The sequence below is a fragment of the Oncorhynchus masou genome, chromosome 5, assembly GCF_036934945.1.
Source record: "Oncorhynchus masou masou isolate Uvic2021 chromosome 5, UVic_Omas_1.1, whole genome shotgun sequence".
Lineage (NCBI taxonomy): Eukaryota > Metazoa > Chordata > Actinopteri > Salmoniformes > Salmonidae > Oncorhynchus > Oncorhynchus masou.
Window position 1 is genome coordinate 14,339,404 of NC_088216.1, and position 13,780 is coordinate 14,353,183.

The 13,780-nt window shown below is 53.0% G+C and overlaps 1 protein-coding gene across 1 annotated transcript in view; it reads left to right on the forward strand.

The window, feature by feature from the left end:
* parn (poly(A)-specific ribonuclease (deadenylation nuclease)) overlaps positions 1–13,780 on the forward strand; it is a 37,354-nt gene that overhangs the window by 17,518 nt on the left and 6,056 nt on the right. Inside the window, exons 17-21 of the mRNA XM_064961148.1 lie at positions 1,755–1,865; positions 3,257–3,326; positions 3,489–3,544; positions 6,562–6,648; positions 6,951–7,025. Coding sequence (XP_064817220.1) covers positions 1,755–1,865; positions 3,257–3,326; positions 3,489–3,544; positions 6,562–6,648; positions 6,951–7,025 — 399 coding nt within the window. The remainder of the gene's footprint in view (positions 1–1,754; positions 1,866–3,256; positions 3,327–3,488; positions 3,545–6,561; positions 6,649–6,950; positions 7,026–13,780) is intronic.

Genomic DNA, 13,780 nt, shown 5'->3' on the forward strand with positions numbered 1-13,780 from the left:
GTAGAATAGGACAGGTCTCCATCCAGGGCTAATGTAGTGTCTGATTACAGTAGAATAGGACAGGTCTCCATCCAGGGCTAATGTAGTGTCTGATTACAGTAGAATAGGACAGGTCTCCATCCAGGGCTAATGTAGTGTCTGATTACAGTAGAATAGGACAGGTCTCCATCCAGGGCTAATGTAGTGTCTGATTACAGTAGAATAGGACAGGTCTCATCCAGGGCTAATGTAGTGTCTTACAGTAGAATAGGACAGGTCTCCATCCATGGCTAATGTCGTGTCTTACAGTAGAATAGGACAGGTCTCCATCCAGGGCTAATGTCGTGTCTGATTACAGTAGAATAGGACAGGTCTCCATCCAGGGCTAATGTAGTGTCTGATTACAGTAGAATAGGACAGGTCTCCATCCATGGCTAATGTCGTGTCTTACAGTAGAATAGGACAGGTCTCCATCCAGGGCTAATGTCGTGTCTGATTACAGTAGAATAGGACAGGTCTCCATCCAGGGCTAATGTAGTGTCTGATTACAGTAGAATAGGACAGGTCTCCATCCAGGGCTAATGTAGTGTCTGATTACAGTAGAATAGGACAGGTCTCCATCCAGGGCTAATGTAGTGTCTGATTACAGTAGAATAGGACAGGTCTCCATCCAGGGCTAATGTAGTGTCTGATTACAGTAGAATAGGACAGGTCTCCATCCAGGGCTAATGTAGTGTCTTACAGTAGAATAGGACAGGTCTCATCCATGGCTAATGTCTGATTACAGTAGAATAGGACAGGTCTCCATCCAGGGCTAATGTAGTGTCTGATTACAGTAGAATAGGACAGGTCTCCATCCAGGGCTAATGTAGTGTCTGCTTACAGTAGAATAGGACAGGTCTCATCCAGGGCTAATGTAGTGTCTGATTACAGTAGAATAGGACAGGTCTCCATCCAGGGCTAATGTCGTGTCTTACAGTAGAATAGGACAGGTCTCATCCAGGGCTAATGTAGTGTCTGCTTACAGTAGAATAGGACAGGTCTCCATCCAGGGCTAATGTCGTGTCTTACAGTAGAATAGGACAGGTCTCCATCCAGGGCTAATGTAGTGTCTGATTACAGTAGAATAGGACAGGTCTCCATCCAGGGCTAATGTCGTGTCTTACAGTAGAATAGGACAGGTCTCCATCCATGGCTAATGTAGTGTCTGATTACAGTAGAATAGGACAGGTCTCCATCCATGGCTAATGTCGTGTCTTACAGTAGAATAGGACAGGTCTCCATCCAGGGCTAATGTAGTGTCTGCTTACAGTAGAATAGGACAGGTCTCCATCCAGGGCTAATGTCGTGTCTTACAGTAGAATAGGACAGGTCTCCATCCAGGGCTAATGTAGTGTCTGATTACAGTAGAATAGGACAGGTCTCCATCCATGGCTAATGTAGTGTCTGCTTACAGTAGAATAGGACAGGTCTCCATCCAGGGCTAATGTAGTGTCTGATTACAGTAGAATAGGACAGGTCTCCATCCATGGCTAATGTATTGTCTGCTTACAGTAGAATAGGACAGGTCTCCATCCATGGCTAATGTCGTGTCTGATTACAGTAGAATAGGACAGGTCTCCATCCAGGGCTAATGTAGTGTCTGCTTACAGTAGAATAGGACAGGTCTCCATCCAGGGCTAATGTAGTGTCTGATTACAGTAGAATAGGACAGGTCTCCATCCAGGGCTAATGTTGTGTCTGCTTTATCCGTTCTTCTTTCCTCCGTGGCCCAGTGACGGCGGAGGGGTTCCCCAGCTACGATACAGCCCAGGAACAGCTCCACGAGGCGGGCTACGATGCCTTCATCACTGGTCTCTGCTTCATCTCCATGGCCAACTACCTCGGTACTGCCTTTTACACTGTACTGCTATGGGTACTGCCTTTACACTGTACTGCTATGGGTACTGCCTTTTACACTGTACTGCTATGGGTACTGCCTTTTACACTGTACTGCCTTTACACTGTACTGCTATGGGTACTGCCTTTACACTGTACTGCTATGGGTACTGCCTTTACACTGTACTGATATTGTCTCTGCTCTCACTACTACTATTCCTACTGTGGCCCTTACACTGTACTGCCTGACTTTTACACTGTACTGCCTTTACACTGCCGTGCTGCTATGGGTACTGCCTTTACACTGTACTGTGGCCCTTTTACGCTGTACTGGGGTACTGCCTTTACACGTACTGCTATGGGTGGCCTATGGGTACTGACTTTTACACTGTACTGCCTTTACACTGCTGCTATGGGTACTGCCCGTGTGCTGCCCTACACTGCCGCTTTACACTACTGCTATGGGTACTGCCTTTTACACTGTACTGCTATGGGTACTGCCTTTGCACTGTACTGCTATGGCCCTTTTGCACTGTACTGCTATGGCCCGTGGCCTTTACACTGTACTGCTGGGTACCCTTTTACACTGCTGGCCCGTGGCCCTTTGCACTGTACTGTTGCTCCTTTACACTGTACTGCTATGGCCCTTTGCACTGCTGCCTTTACGCTATGTGTCTGCCTACACCCTACTATTCCTACTGTGGCCCTAACCCTACGGCCCGTGGCCCTACGCCCCTACAGCGCTGGCCCGTGGCCCTAACCCTACGACGCTGGCCAAAAGTCTGCTCTCATTCTTTCTCTCCTCCTTTTTTCGAAGATGTCAATTGGTTTGTAGGGAACGGAAGTCCTCCCCTCCTCAAGCCACCTTTTCATTGAGGACAGTGAGGTGTATCCTACCCTTTCCTTCATGGAGGAGTTGATCTGCCAGCACATGTTTTTGAGTCAGGTGTTGCCGGCGGAGACAAGCATGTACTCACTTAAAAACAACATGCTACTTATTGATTTTAATCGATAAGTCTTGCGCAACCTAATTTTGTTTTCTTCACATTATACATTTTTCTGTTGTGATCCACCCCCTTGTAAACGTCATTCGCCCTCATGTGGTGCTGCTGGAGGACTCCCATCCATGTTCCCTCATCGCTGCCTCTCCTCGATTTTTACCTCTGACCTTTTTTTCCCCAAATGGAGGCGGGAGTTGAGCAAACCCAATGGAGAAAAGGCCATCTCCATGGTAACACTAGCGCTTACCGTTTAGTGGAAACGGACTGCGGGAACAGTTCCCTAAGGACAGCTTTGAATCTCTATGATGCCGTGGAGACTAGAGCAGTAGCTGCTGGGATATGCGTATGGTCATCGTGGCTGTTTCTCAATCTTTTAATACTTCCTCGTTCCTTCTCAGGTACTTTCCTGACTCCCCCCAGAGCCCACATCCCATCCCAATCGAAACTCATCCAACCCTTCGTCAACAAGTAAGTTCTCGGTTCTCTCCCCTTCAGTTTCTTTACCTCTCCTACGGGGACTCGTGTGTGTGTGTGTATCCCCTACCTCGGCATGTCTTAGTGTAGTTATAACACATCTGTCAGCTGTATGAAGCGTTATAATGCTACGTTGACGTCTCGTGTTTTCGCCAGACTGTTCCTGATGAGGATCATAGATATTCCCTACCTCAACCTCAGCGGACCAGACCGTGAGTAGTCCTGATGCTATATACTGTACAACACAGCAGTATTAGACACTACCTCAACATCAGCGGACCAGACCGTGAGTAGTTCAATGTCATGCTATATACTGTACAACACAGCAGTATTAGACACTACCTCAACATCAGTGGACCAGACCGTGAGTAGTTCTGATGCTATATACTGTACAACACAGCAGTAGTAGACACTACCTCAACATCAGCGGACCAGACCGTGAGTAGTTCAATGATACTATATACTGTACAACACAGTAGTATTAGACACTACCTCAACCTCAGCGGACCAGACCGTGAGTAGTTCTGATGCTATATACTGTACAACACAGCAGTATTATTACTACCTCAACCTCAGCGGACCAGACCGTGATGTCCTGATGCTCTATACTGTACAACACAGCAGTATTAGACACTACCTCAACCTCAGCGGACCAGACCGTGAGTAGTCCTGATGCTCTATACTGTACAACACAGCAGTATTAGACACTACCTCAACCTCAGCGGACCAGACCGTGAGTAGTTCAATGTGATGCTATATACTGTACAACACAGTAGTAGTAGTTCAATGTGATACTATATACTGTACAACACAGTAGTAGTAGTAGTATTTCAATGTGATACTGTACAACACAGTAGTATTAGACACTACCTCGTCTGCATATAGTCAGCAACCGAAGTAGTATTAGTATTTATGTAAAGATACATATATAAACTGTACAACACAGTAGGTAGTGGTGACTGTAGTTCCTGTTCCCCCTCTTTCCCCTCTTTATCTGTTCAACACAGTAGTAGTTTCTGTGATACTATATACTGTACAACACAGTAGTATTAGTCTGTTCCCCTCTTTCCCCCTCTATCTGTTCCCCTCTTACTATATACTGTACATATCTGTAGTATTAGTAGTTTTATCTGTTCCCCTGTCTTTATCTATATACTGTACAACACAGTAGTATCTAGACACTACCTCAACCTCATCTGACCAGACCGTGAGTTTCTGATGCTTTATACTGTTCAACACAGCAGTATTAGACACTACCTCAACATCTGTTCGGACCAGACCGTGAGTATCTGTTCCCCCTCTTTCCCCCTCTTTATCTGATGCCCCCTATACTGTTCAACACAGCAGTATTAGACACTCTTTATCTGTTCCCCTCAACCTCATCTGTTCCAGACCGTGAGTTTATCTGTTCCCCTGATGCTTTATCTGTTCAACCTCTTTCCCCTCTCTATCTGTTCACTACCTCAACATCATCTGACCAGACCCCCCTATCTGTTCCCCTGATGCCCCCTCTATACTGTACAACACAGCAGTATCTGTAGACACTACCTCAACATCTGTTCCCCCAGACCCCCTGATCTAGTTCCCCTGTGATGCTATATACTGTACAACACAGTAGTATTAGTTCCCCTTCCCCCTATCTGATCCTATATACTGTACAACACAGCAGTATTAGACACTACCTCAACATCAGCTGGACCAGACCGTGAGTCTATCTGTTCCCTATCTATCTGTTCCCCTCTTTCCCCCTCTAGACCCCTGAGTATCTATCTGTTCCCCCTCAACCTCATCTGACCAGACCGTGAGTAGTTCCCCTGTTTGCCCTTTATCTGTACCCCACTTTCCCTACCTCAACATCTGTTCCCCCTCTTTCCCCCACAGCTCTTTATCTGTTCCCCCCTTTCCCCCTGAGTATCTGTTCTGATGCTCTATACTGTACAACACAGCAGTATTAGACACTACCTCAACTCAGCGGACCAGACCGTGAGTAGTTCCCCCTCTATCTGATCCTATATACTGTACAACACAGCAGTATCTAGACACTACCTCAACCTCATCGGACCCCTCTTTCCGTGAGTAGTTCTGATGCTCTATACTGTACAACACAGCAGTATTAGACACTACCTCAACATCTGTTCCCCCAGACCCCCTGATCTGTTCCCCTTTTCCCCCTCTATCTGTTCTCTATATCTGTACAACACAGCCCCCTATCTGACACTACCTTCCCCCTCTATCTGTTCCCAGACCCCTCTATCTGTTCAATGATTCCCCCTCTATCTGTTCCCCACTTTCCCCCTCTATCTAGTTCCCTACCCCAACATCTGTTCCCCCAGACCCCCTCTATCTGTTCCCCTGATGCCCCTATATCTGTTCAACACAGCAGTATTAGACACTATCTGTTCAACCTCAGCGGACCTCTATCTGACCGTGAGTATCCCCCTAGATCTGTTCCCTCAACCCCCTCTATCTGACCAGACCCCCCTCTATCTGTTCCCCTTGCTCTATACTGTACAACACTGTAGTATTATCTGTTCCCTACCCCCATCATCTGTTCCCTCTTTCCCCCTGATCTAGTTCAATGTGATGCTCTATCTGTTCAACAGTATTAGTATCTGTTCCCCTGTTTCCCCCTCTATCTGTTCCCCACAGCCCCTATCTGTTCATTTTTCCCCTCTTTATCTGTTCCCCTCTTTCCCCTCTTTATCTGTTCCCCTTTTCCCCCTCTTTAAATGGAGAGGATTTATTATGGCATATTCCCCTGGTGATGATTATCTGTTCCCCATTGGTCAGTGGTTATCTGTTCCCTGTTCCCCCTTTTATCTGTTCCCCTCTTTCCCCTCTTTATTTGTTCCCCCTCTTTATCTGTTCCCCTCTTTCCCCCTCTATCTGTTCCCCTCTTTCCCCCTCTTTATCTGTTCCCCCTCTTTCCCCCTCTTTATCTGTTCCCCTCTTTCCCCCTTTATCTGTTCCCCTCTTTCCCCCTCTCTATCTGTTCCCCTCTTTCCCCCTCTTTATCTGTTCCCCTCTTTCCCCCTCTATCTGTTCCCCTCTTTCCCCCTCTTTATCTGTTCCCCTCTTTCCCCCTCTTTATCTGTTCCCCTCTTTCCCCCTCTTTATCTGTTCCCCTCTTTCCCCCTCTTTATCTGTTCCCCTCTTTCCCCCTCTTTATCTGTTCCCCCTCTATCTGTTCCCCTCTCTCCCCCCTGTCTCCTTCCCTTCTCCTCTGCAGTCCAGCCCAAGAGGGATCATGTTCTGTACGTCACCTTCCCTAAGGAGTGGAAGACCAGTGACCTCTACCAGCTGTTCAGTGCCTTTGGTAAGACCCCCACCACCTAATATGATGATCTATGCCACTACCGACCTGGTCACTACCGGCCGGGCTGGGTCACTACGGGCCGGGTCACTACCGACCGGGGTCACTACGGGCCGGGTCACTACCGACCGGGGTCACTACCGACCGGGGTCACTACCGACCGGGGTCACTACCGGCCGGGTCACTACCGACCGGGGTCACTACCGGCCGGGTCACTACCGACCGGGTCACTACCGACCGGGTCACTACGGGCCGGGTCACCAGGAAACCTTTTTAATTCCCATGTCTTCCTGCATGTCTCCTAGGTAACATCCAGGTGTCGTGGATTGATGACACGTCAGCGTTTGTGTCTCTGAGTCAGACGGACCAGGTTCAGATCGGTGAGTACTGGCCCCGGCCTGTCCATACGCCTCTTCCCTGCACTACGTTAGACCCAGAGACCAGTACCGGCCCCGGCCTGTCCATAAGCCTCTTCCCTGCACTACGTTAGACCCAGAGACCAGTACCGGCCTGTCCATAAGCCTCTTCCCTGCACTACGTTAGACCCAGAGACCAGTACCGGCCTGTCCATAAGCCTCTTCCCTGCACTACGTTAGACCCAGAGACCAGTACCGGCCTCTTCCCTGCACTACGTTTGACCCAGACACCAGTACTGGCCTATCCATAAGCCTCTTCCCTGCGCTACGTTTGACCCAGAGACCGGTACCGGCCTGTCCATACGCCTCTTCCCTGCACTACGTTAGACCCAGAGACCAGTACCGGCCTGTCCATACGCCTCTTCCCTGCGCTACGTTAGACCCAGAGACCAGTACCGGCCTCTTCCCTGCACTACGTTTGACCCAGACACCAGTACTGGCCTATCCATAAGCCTCTTCCCTGCGCTACGTTTGACCCAGAGACCGGCCCCGGCCTGTCCATACGCCTCTTCCCTGCACTACGTTAGACCCAGAGACCAGTACCGGCCTGTCCATACGCCTCTTCCCTGCGCTACGTTAGACCCAGAGACCAGTACCGGCCTATCCATAAGCCTCTTCCCTGCGCTACGTTAGACCCAGAGACCGGTACCGGCCTGTCCATAAGCCTCTTCCCTGCGCTACGTTAGACCCAGAGACCAGTACCGGCCTGTCCATACGCCTCTTCCCTGCGCTGCGTTTGACCCAGAGACCGGTACCGGCCTCTTCCCTGCACTACGTTAGACCCAGAGACCGGTACCGGCCTGTCCATAAGCCTCTTCCCTGCACTACGTTAGACCCAGAGACCGGCCCTGTTCCCTATATAGTGCGCTACGTTTGACCCAGAGACCGGCCCTGTTCCCTATATAGTGCGCTACGTTTGACCCAGACACCAGTACCGGCCTATCCATAAGCCTCTTCCCTGCGCTACGTTAGACCCAGACACCGGTACCGGCCTATCCATAAGCCTCTTCCCTGCACTACGTTAGACCCAGAGACCAGTACCGGCCTGTCCATAAGCCTCTTCCCTGCGCTGCGTTTGACCCAGAGACCAGTACTGGCCTATCCATAAGCCTCTTCCCTGCGCTACGTTTGACCCAGACACCGGTACTGGCCTATCCATAAGCCTCTTCCCTGCGCTGCGTTTGACCCAGAGACCGGTACTGGCCTATCCATAAGCCTCTTCCCTGCGCTACGTTTGACCCAGAGACCGGTACTGGCCTATCCATAAGCCTCTTCCCTGCGCTGCGTTTGACCCAGAGACCGGTACTGGCCTATCCATAAGCCTCTTCCCTGCACTACGTTTGACCCAGACACCAGTACTGGCCTATCCATAAGCCTCTTCCCTGCGCTGCGTTTGACCCAGAGACCGGTACTGGCCTATCCATAAGCCTCTTCCCTGCGCTACGTTAGACCCAGAGACCGGTACCGGCCTATCCATAAGCCTCTTCCCTGCGCTACGTTAGACCCAGAGACCGGTACCGGCCTATCCGTACGCCTCTTCCCTGCGCTGCGTTTGACCCAGAGACCGGTACCGGCCTATCCGTACGCCTCTTCCCTGCGCTGCGTTTGACCCAGAGACCAGTACTGGCCTATCCGTAAGCCTCTTCCCTGCGCTGCGTTTGACCCAGAGACCGGTACTGGCCTATCCATAAGCCTCTTCCCTGCGCTACGTTTGACCCAGAGACCGGTACCGGCCTATCCATACGCCTCTTCCCTGCGCTACCCAGAGACCGGCCCTGTTCCCTATATAGCGCCCTACGTTTGACCCAGAGAACGGCCCTGTTCCCTATATAGTGCACTGCGTTTGACCCAGAGACCGGCCCTGTTCCCTATATAGAGCGCTACGTTTGACCCAGACACCGGCCCTGTTCCCTATATAGAGCGCTACGTTTGACCCAGGGACCGGCCCTTTTCCCTATATAGTGCGCTGCGTTTGACCCAGAGACCAGCCCTGCTCCCTATATAGTGCGCTACGTTTGACCCAGAGACCGGCCCTGTTCCCTATATAGTGCGCTACGTTTGACCCAGAGACCGGCCCTGTTCCCTATATAGTGCGCTACGTTTGACCCAGAGACCAGCCCTGCTCCCTATATAGTGCGCTACGTTTGACCCAGAGACCGGCCCTGTTCCCTATATAGTGCGCTACGTTTGACCCAGAGACCTCCCCTGTTCCCCCAAAAGGTGCTCTACGTTTGACCCAGAGACCGGCCCTGCTCCCTCTATAGTGCGCTACGTTTGACCCAGAGACCGGCCCTGCTCCCTATATAGTGCGCTACGTTTGACCCAGAGACCGGCCCTGCTCCCTATATAGTGCGCTACGTTTGACCCAGAGACCGGCCCTGCTCCCTATATAGTGCGCTACGTTTGACCCAGAGACCTCCCCTGTTCCCCCAAAAGGTGCTCTACGTTTGACCCAGAGACCGGCCCTGCTCCCTCTATAGTGCGCTACGTTTGACCCAGAGACCGGCCCTGCTCCCTATATAGTGCGCTACGTTTGACCCAGAGACCGGCCCTGCTCCCTATATAGTGCGCTACGTTTGACCCAGAGACCGGCCCTGCTCCCTATATAGTGCGCTACGTTTGACCCAGAGACCGGCCCTGCTCCCTATATAGTGCGCTACGTTTGACCCAGACACCAGTACTGGCCTATCCATAAGCCTCTTCCCTGCGCTGCGTTTGACCCAGAGACCGGTACTGGCCTATCCATAAGCCTCTTCCCTGCGCTACGTTAGACCCAGAGACCGGTACCGGCCTATCCATAAGCCTCTTCCCTGCGCTACGTTAGACCCAGAGACCGGTACCGGCCTATCCGTACGCCTCTTCCCTGCGCTGCGTTTGACCCAGAGACCGGTACCGGCCTATCCGTACGCCTCTTACCTGCGCTGCGTTTGACCCAGAGACCAGTACTGGCCTATCCATAAGCCTCTTCCCTGCGCTACGTTTGACCCAGAGACCGGTACCGGCCTATCCATACGCCTCTTCCCTGCGCTACGTTTGACCCAGAGACCGGCCCTGTTCCCTATATAGTGCGCTACGTTTGACCCAGAGACCGGCCCTGTTCCCTATATAGAGCGCTACGTTTGACCCAGAGACCAGTACCGGCCTATCCGTACGCCTCTTACCTGCGCTGCGTTTGACCCAGACACCAGTACTGGCCTATCCATACGCCTCTTCCCTGCGCTGCGTTTGACCCAGACACCAGTACCGGCCTGTTCATAAGCCTCTTCCCTGCGCTACGTTTGACCCAGAGACCAGTACCGGCCTGTCCATAAGCCTCTTCCCTGCGCTACGTTTGACCCAGAGACCAGTACCGGCCTGTTCATAAGCCTCTTCCCTGCGCTACGTTAGACCCAGACACCAGTACCGGCCTGTCCATAAGCCTCTTCCCTGCGCTACGTTAGACCCAGACACCAGTACCGGCCTGTCCATAAGCCTCTTCCCTGCGCTACGTTAGACCCAGACACCAGTACCGGCCTGTCCATAAGCCTCTTCCCTGCGCTGCGTTTGACCCAGAGACCAGTACCGGCCTATCCATAAGCCTCTTCCCTGCACTACGTTTGACCCAGACACCAGTACCGGCCTATCCATAAGCCTCTTCCCTGCGCTGCGTTTGACCCAGAGACCGGTACTGGCCTATCCATAAGCCTCTTCCCTGCGCTACGTTTGACCCAGACACCAGTACTGGCCTATCCATAAGCCTCTTCCCTGCGCTGCGTTTGACCCAGAGACCGGTACTGGCCTATCCATAAGCCTCTTCCCTGCGCTACGTTAGACCCAGAGACCGGTACCGGCCTATCCATAAGCCTCTTCCCTGCGCTACGTTAGACCCAGAGACCGGTACCGGCCTGTCCATACGCCTCTTCCCTGCGCTACGTTAGACCCAGAGACCGGCCCCGGCCTATCCGTACGCCTCTTCCCTGCGCTGCGTTTGACCCAGAGACCGGTACCGGCCTATCCGTACGCCTCTTCCCTGCGCTGCGTTTGACCCAGAGACCAGTACTGGCCTATCCGTAAGCCTCTTCCCTGCGCTGCGTTTGACCCAGAGACCGGTACTGGCCTATCCATAAGCCTCTTCCCTGCGCTACGTTTGACCCAGAGACCGGTACCGGCCTATCCATACGCCTCTTCCCTGCGCTACCCAGAGACCGGCCCTGTTCCCTATAGCGCCCTCGTTTGACCCAGAGAACGGCCCTGTTCCCTATATAGTGCACTGCGTTTGACCCAGAGACCGGCCCTGTTCCCTATATAGAGCGCTACGTTTGACCCAGACACCGGCCCTGTTCCCTATATAGAGCGACGTTTGACCCAGGGACCGGCCCTTTTCCCTAGATAGTGCGCTGCGTTTGACCCAGAGACCAGCCCTGCTCCCTATATAGTGCGCTGCGTTTGACCCAGAGACCGGCCCTGTTCCCTATATAGTGCGCTACGTTTGACCCAGAGACCGCTGTTCCCTATATAGTGCGCTACGTTTGACCCAGAGACCAGCCCTGCTCCCTATATAGTGCGCTACGTTTGACCCAGAGACCGGCCCTGTTCCCTATATAGTGCGCACGTTTGACCCAGAGACCTCCCCTGTTCCCCCAAAAGGTGCTCTACGTTTGACCCAGAGACCGGCCCTGCTCCCTCTATAGTGCGCTACGTTTGACCCAGAGACCGGCCCTGCTCCCTATATAGTGCGCTACGTTTGACCCAGAGACCGGCCCTGCTCCCTATATAGTGCGCTACGCTTGACCCAGAGACCGGCCCTGCTCCCTAGTGCGCTACGTTTGACCCAGAGACCGGCCCTGCTCCCTATATAGTGCGCTACGTTGACCCAGAGACCTCCCCTGTTCCCCCAAAAGGTGCTCTACGCTTGACCCAGAGACCGGCCCTGCTCCCTCTATAGTGCTCTACGTTTGACCCAGAGACCGGCCCTGCTCCCCTATAGTGCGCTACGTTTGACCCAGACACCGGCCCTGCTCCCTATATAGTGCGCTACGTTTGACCCAGAGACCGGCCCTGCTCCCTATATAGTGCGCACGTTTGACCCAGAGACCGGCCCTGCTCCCTATATAGTGCGCTACGGACCCAGAGACCGGCCCTGCTCCCTACGCTACGTTTGACCCAGAGACCGGCCCTGCTCCCTATATAGTGCGCTACGTTTGACCCAGAGACCGGCCCTGCTCCCTATATAGTGCGCTACGTTTGACCCAGAGACCGGCCCTGCTCCCTATATAGTGCGCTACGTTTGACCCAGAGACCGGCCCTGCTCCCGATATAGTGCGCTACGTTTGACCCAGAGACCGGCCCTGCTCCCTGTGCGCTACGAAGACCCAGAGACCTCCCTGTTCCCCCAAAAGGTGCTCTACGTTTGACCCAGAGACCGGCCCTACTCCCTATATAGTGCGCTACGTTTGACCCAGAGACCGGCCCTGCTCCCTATATAGTGCGCTACGTTTGACCCAGAGACCGGCCCTGCTCCCTATATAGTGCGCTACGTTTGACCCAGAGACTTCCCCTGTTCCCCCAAAAGGTGCTCTACGTTTGACCCAGAGACCGGCCCTGCTCCCTATATAGTGCGCTACGTTTGACCCAGAGACCGGCCCTGCTCCCTATATAGTGCGCTACGTTTGACCCAGAGACGGGCCCTGCTCCCTATATAGTGCGCTACGTTTGACCCAGAGACCGGCCCTGCTCCCTATATAGAAGACAGCTAGTTTGACCCAGAGACCGGCCCTGTTCCCTATACACCCAGAGACCGGCCCTGCTCCCTATATAGTGACAGACAGACCCAGAGACCGGCCCTGCTCCCTATATAAGTGCGCTACACACCCAGAGACCGGCCCTGCTCCCTATAGCGCGCTACGTTTGACCCAGAGACCGGCCCTGCACACTCCCTATAAGCGCGCTACGTTTGACCCAGAGACCGGCCCTGTTCCCTATATAAGCGCGCTACGTTTGACCCAGAGACCGGCCCTGCTCCCTTTATAGTGCGCTACGTTTGACCCAGAGACCGGCCCTGTTCCCTATATAGCGCGCTACGTTTGACCCAGAGACCGGCCCTGCTCCCAGACAGTGCGCTACGTTTGACCCAGAGACCGGCCCTGCTCCCTATATAGTGACAGCTACAGTTTGACCCAGAGACCTCCCTGTTCCCCCAAAAGGTGCTCTACGTTTGACCCAGACACCGGCCCTGCTCCCTATATAGTGCGCTACGTTTGACCCAGAGACCGGCCCTGCTCCCCTATAGAAGACAGACGTAAGACCCAGAGACCGGCCCTGCTCCCTATATAGTGCGCTACGTTTGACCCAGAGACCGGCCCTGCTCCCGATATAGTGCGCTACGTTTGACCCAGAGACCGGCCCTGCTCCCTATATAGTGCGCTACGTTTGACCCAGAGACCTCCCCTGTTCCCCCAAAAGGTGCTCTACGTTTGACCCAGAGACCGGCCCTACTCCCTATATAGTGCGCACGTTTGACCCAGAGACCGGCCCTGCTCCCTAGATAGTGCGTACGTTTGACCCAGAGACCGGCCCTGCTCCCTATATAGTGCGACGTTTGACCCAGAGACTTCCCTGTTCCCCCAAAAGGTGCTCTACGTTTGACCCAGAGACCGGCCCTGCTCCCTAGTGCGCTACGTAAGACCCAGAGACCGGCCCTGCTCCCTATATAGTGCGCTACGTTTGACCCAGAGACCCCC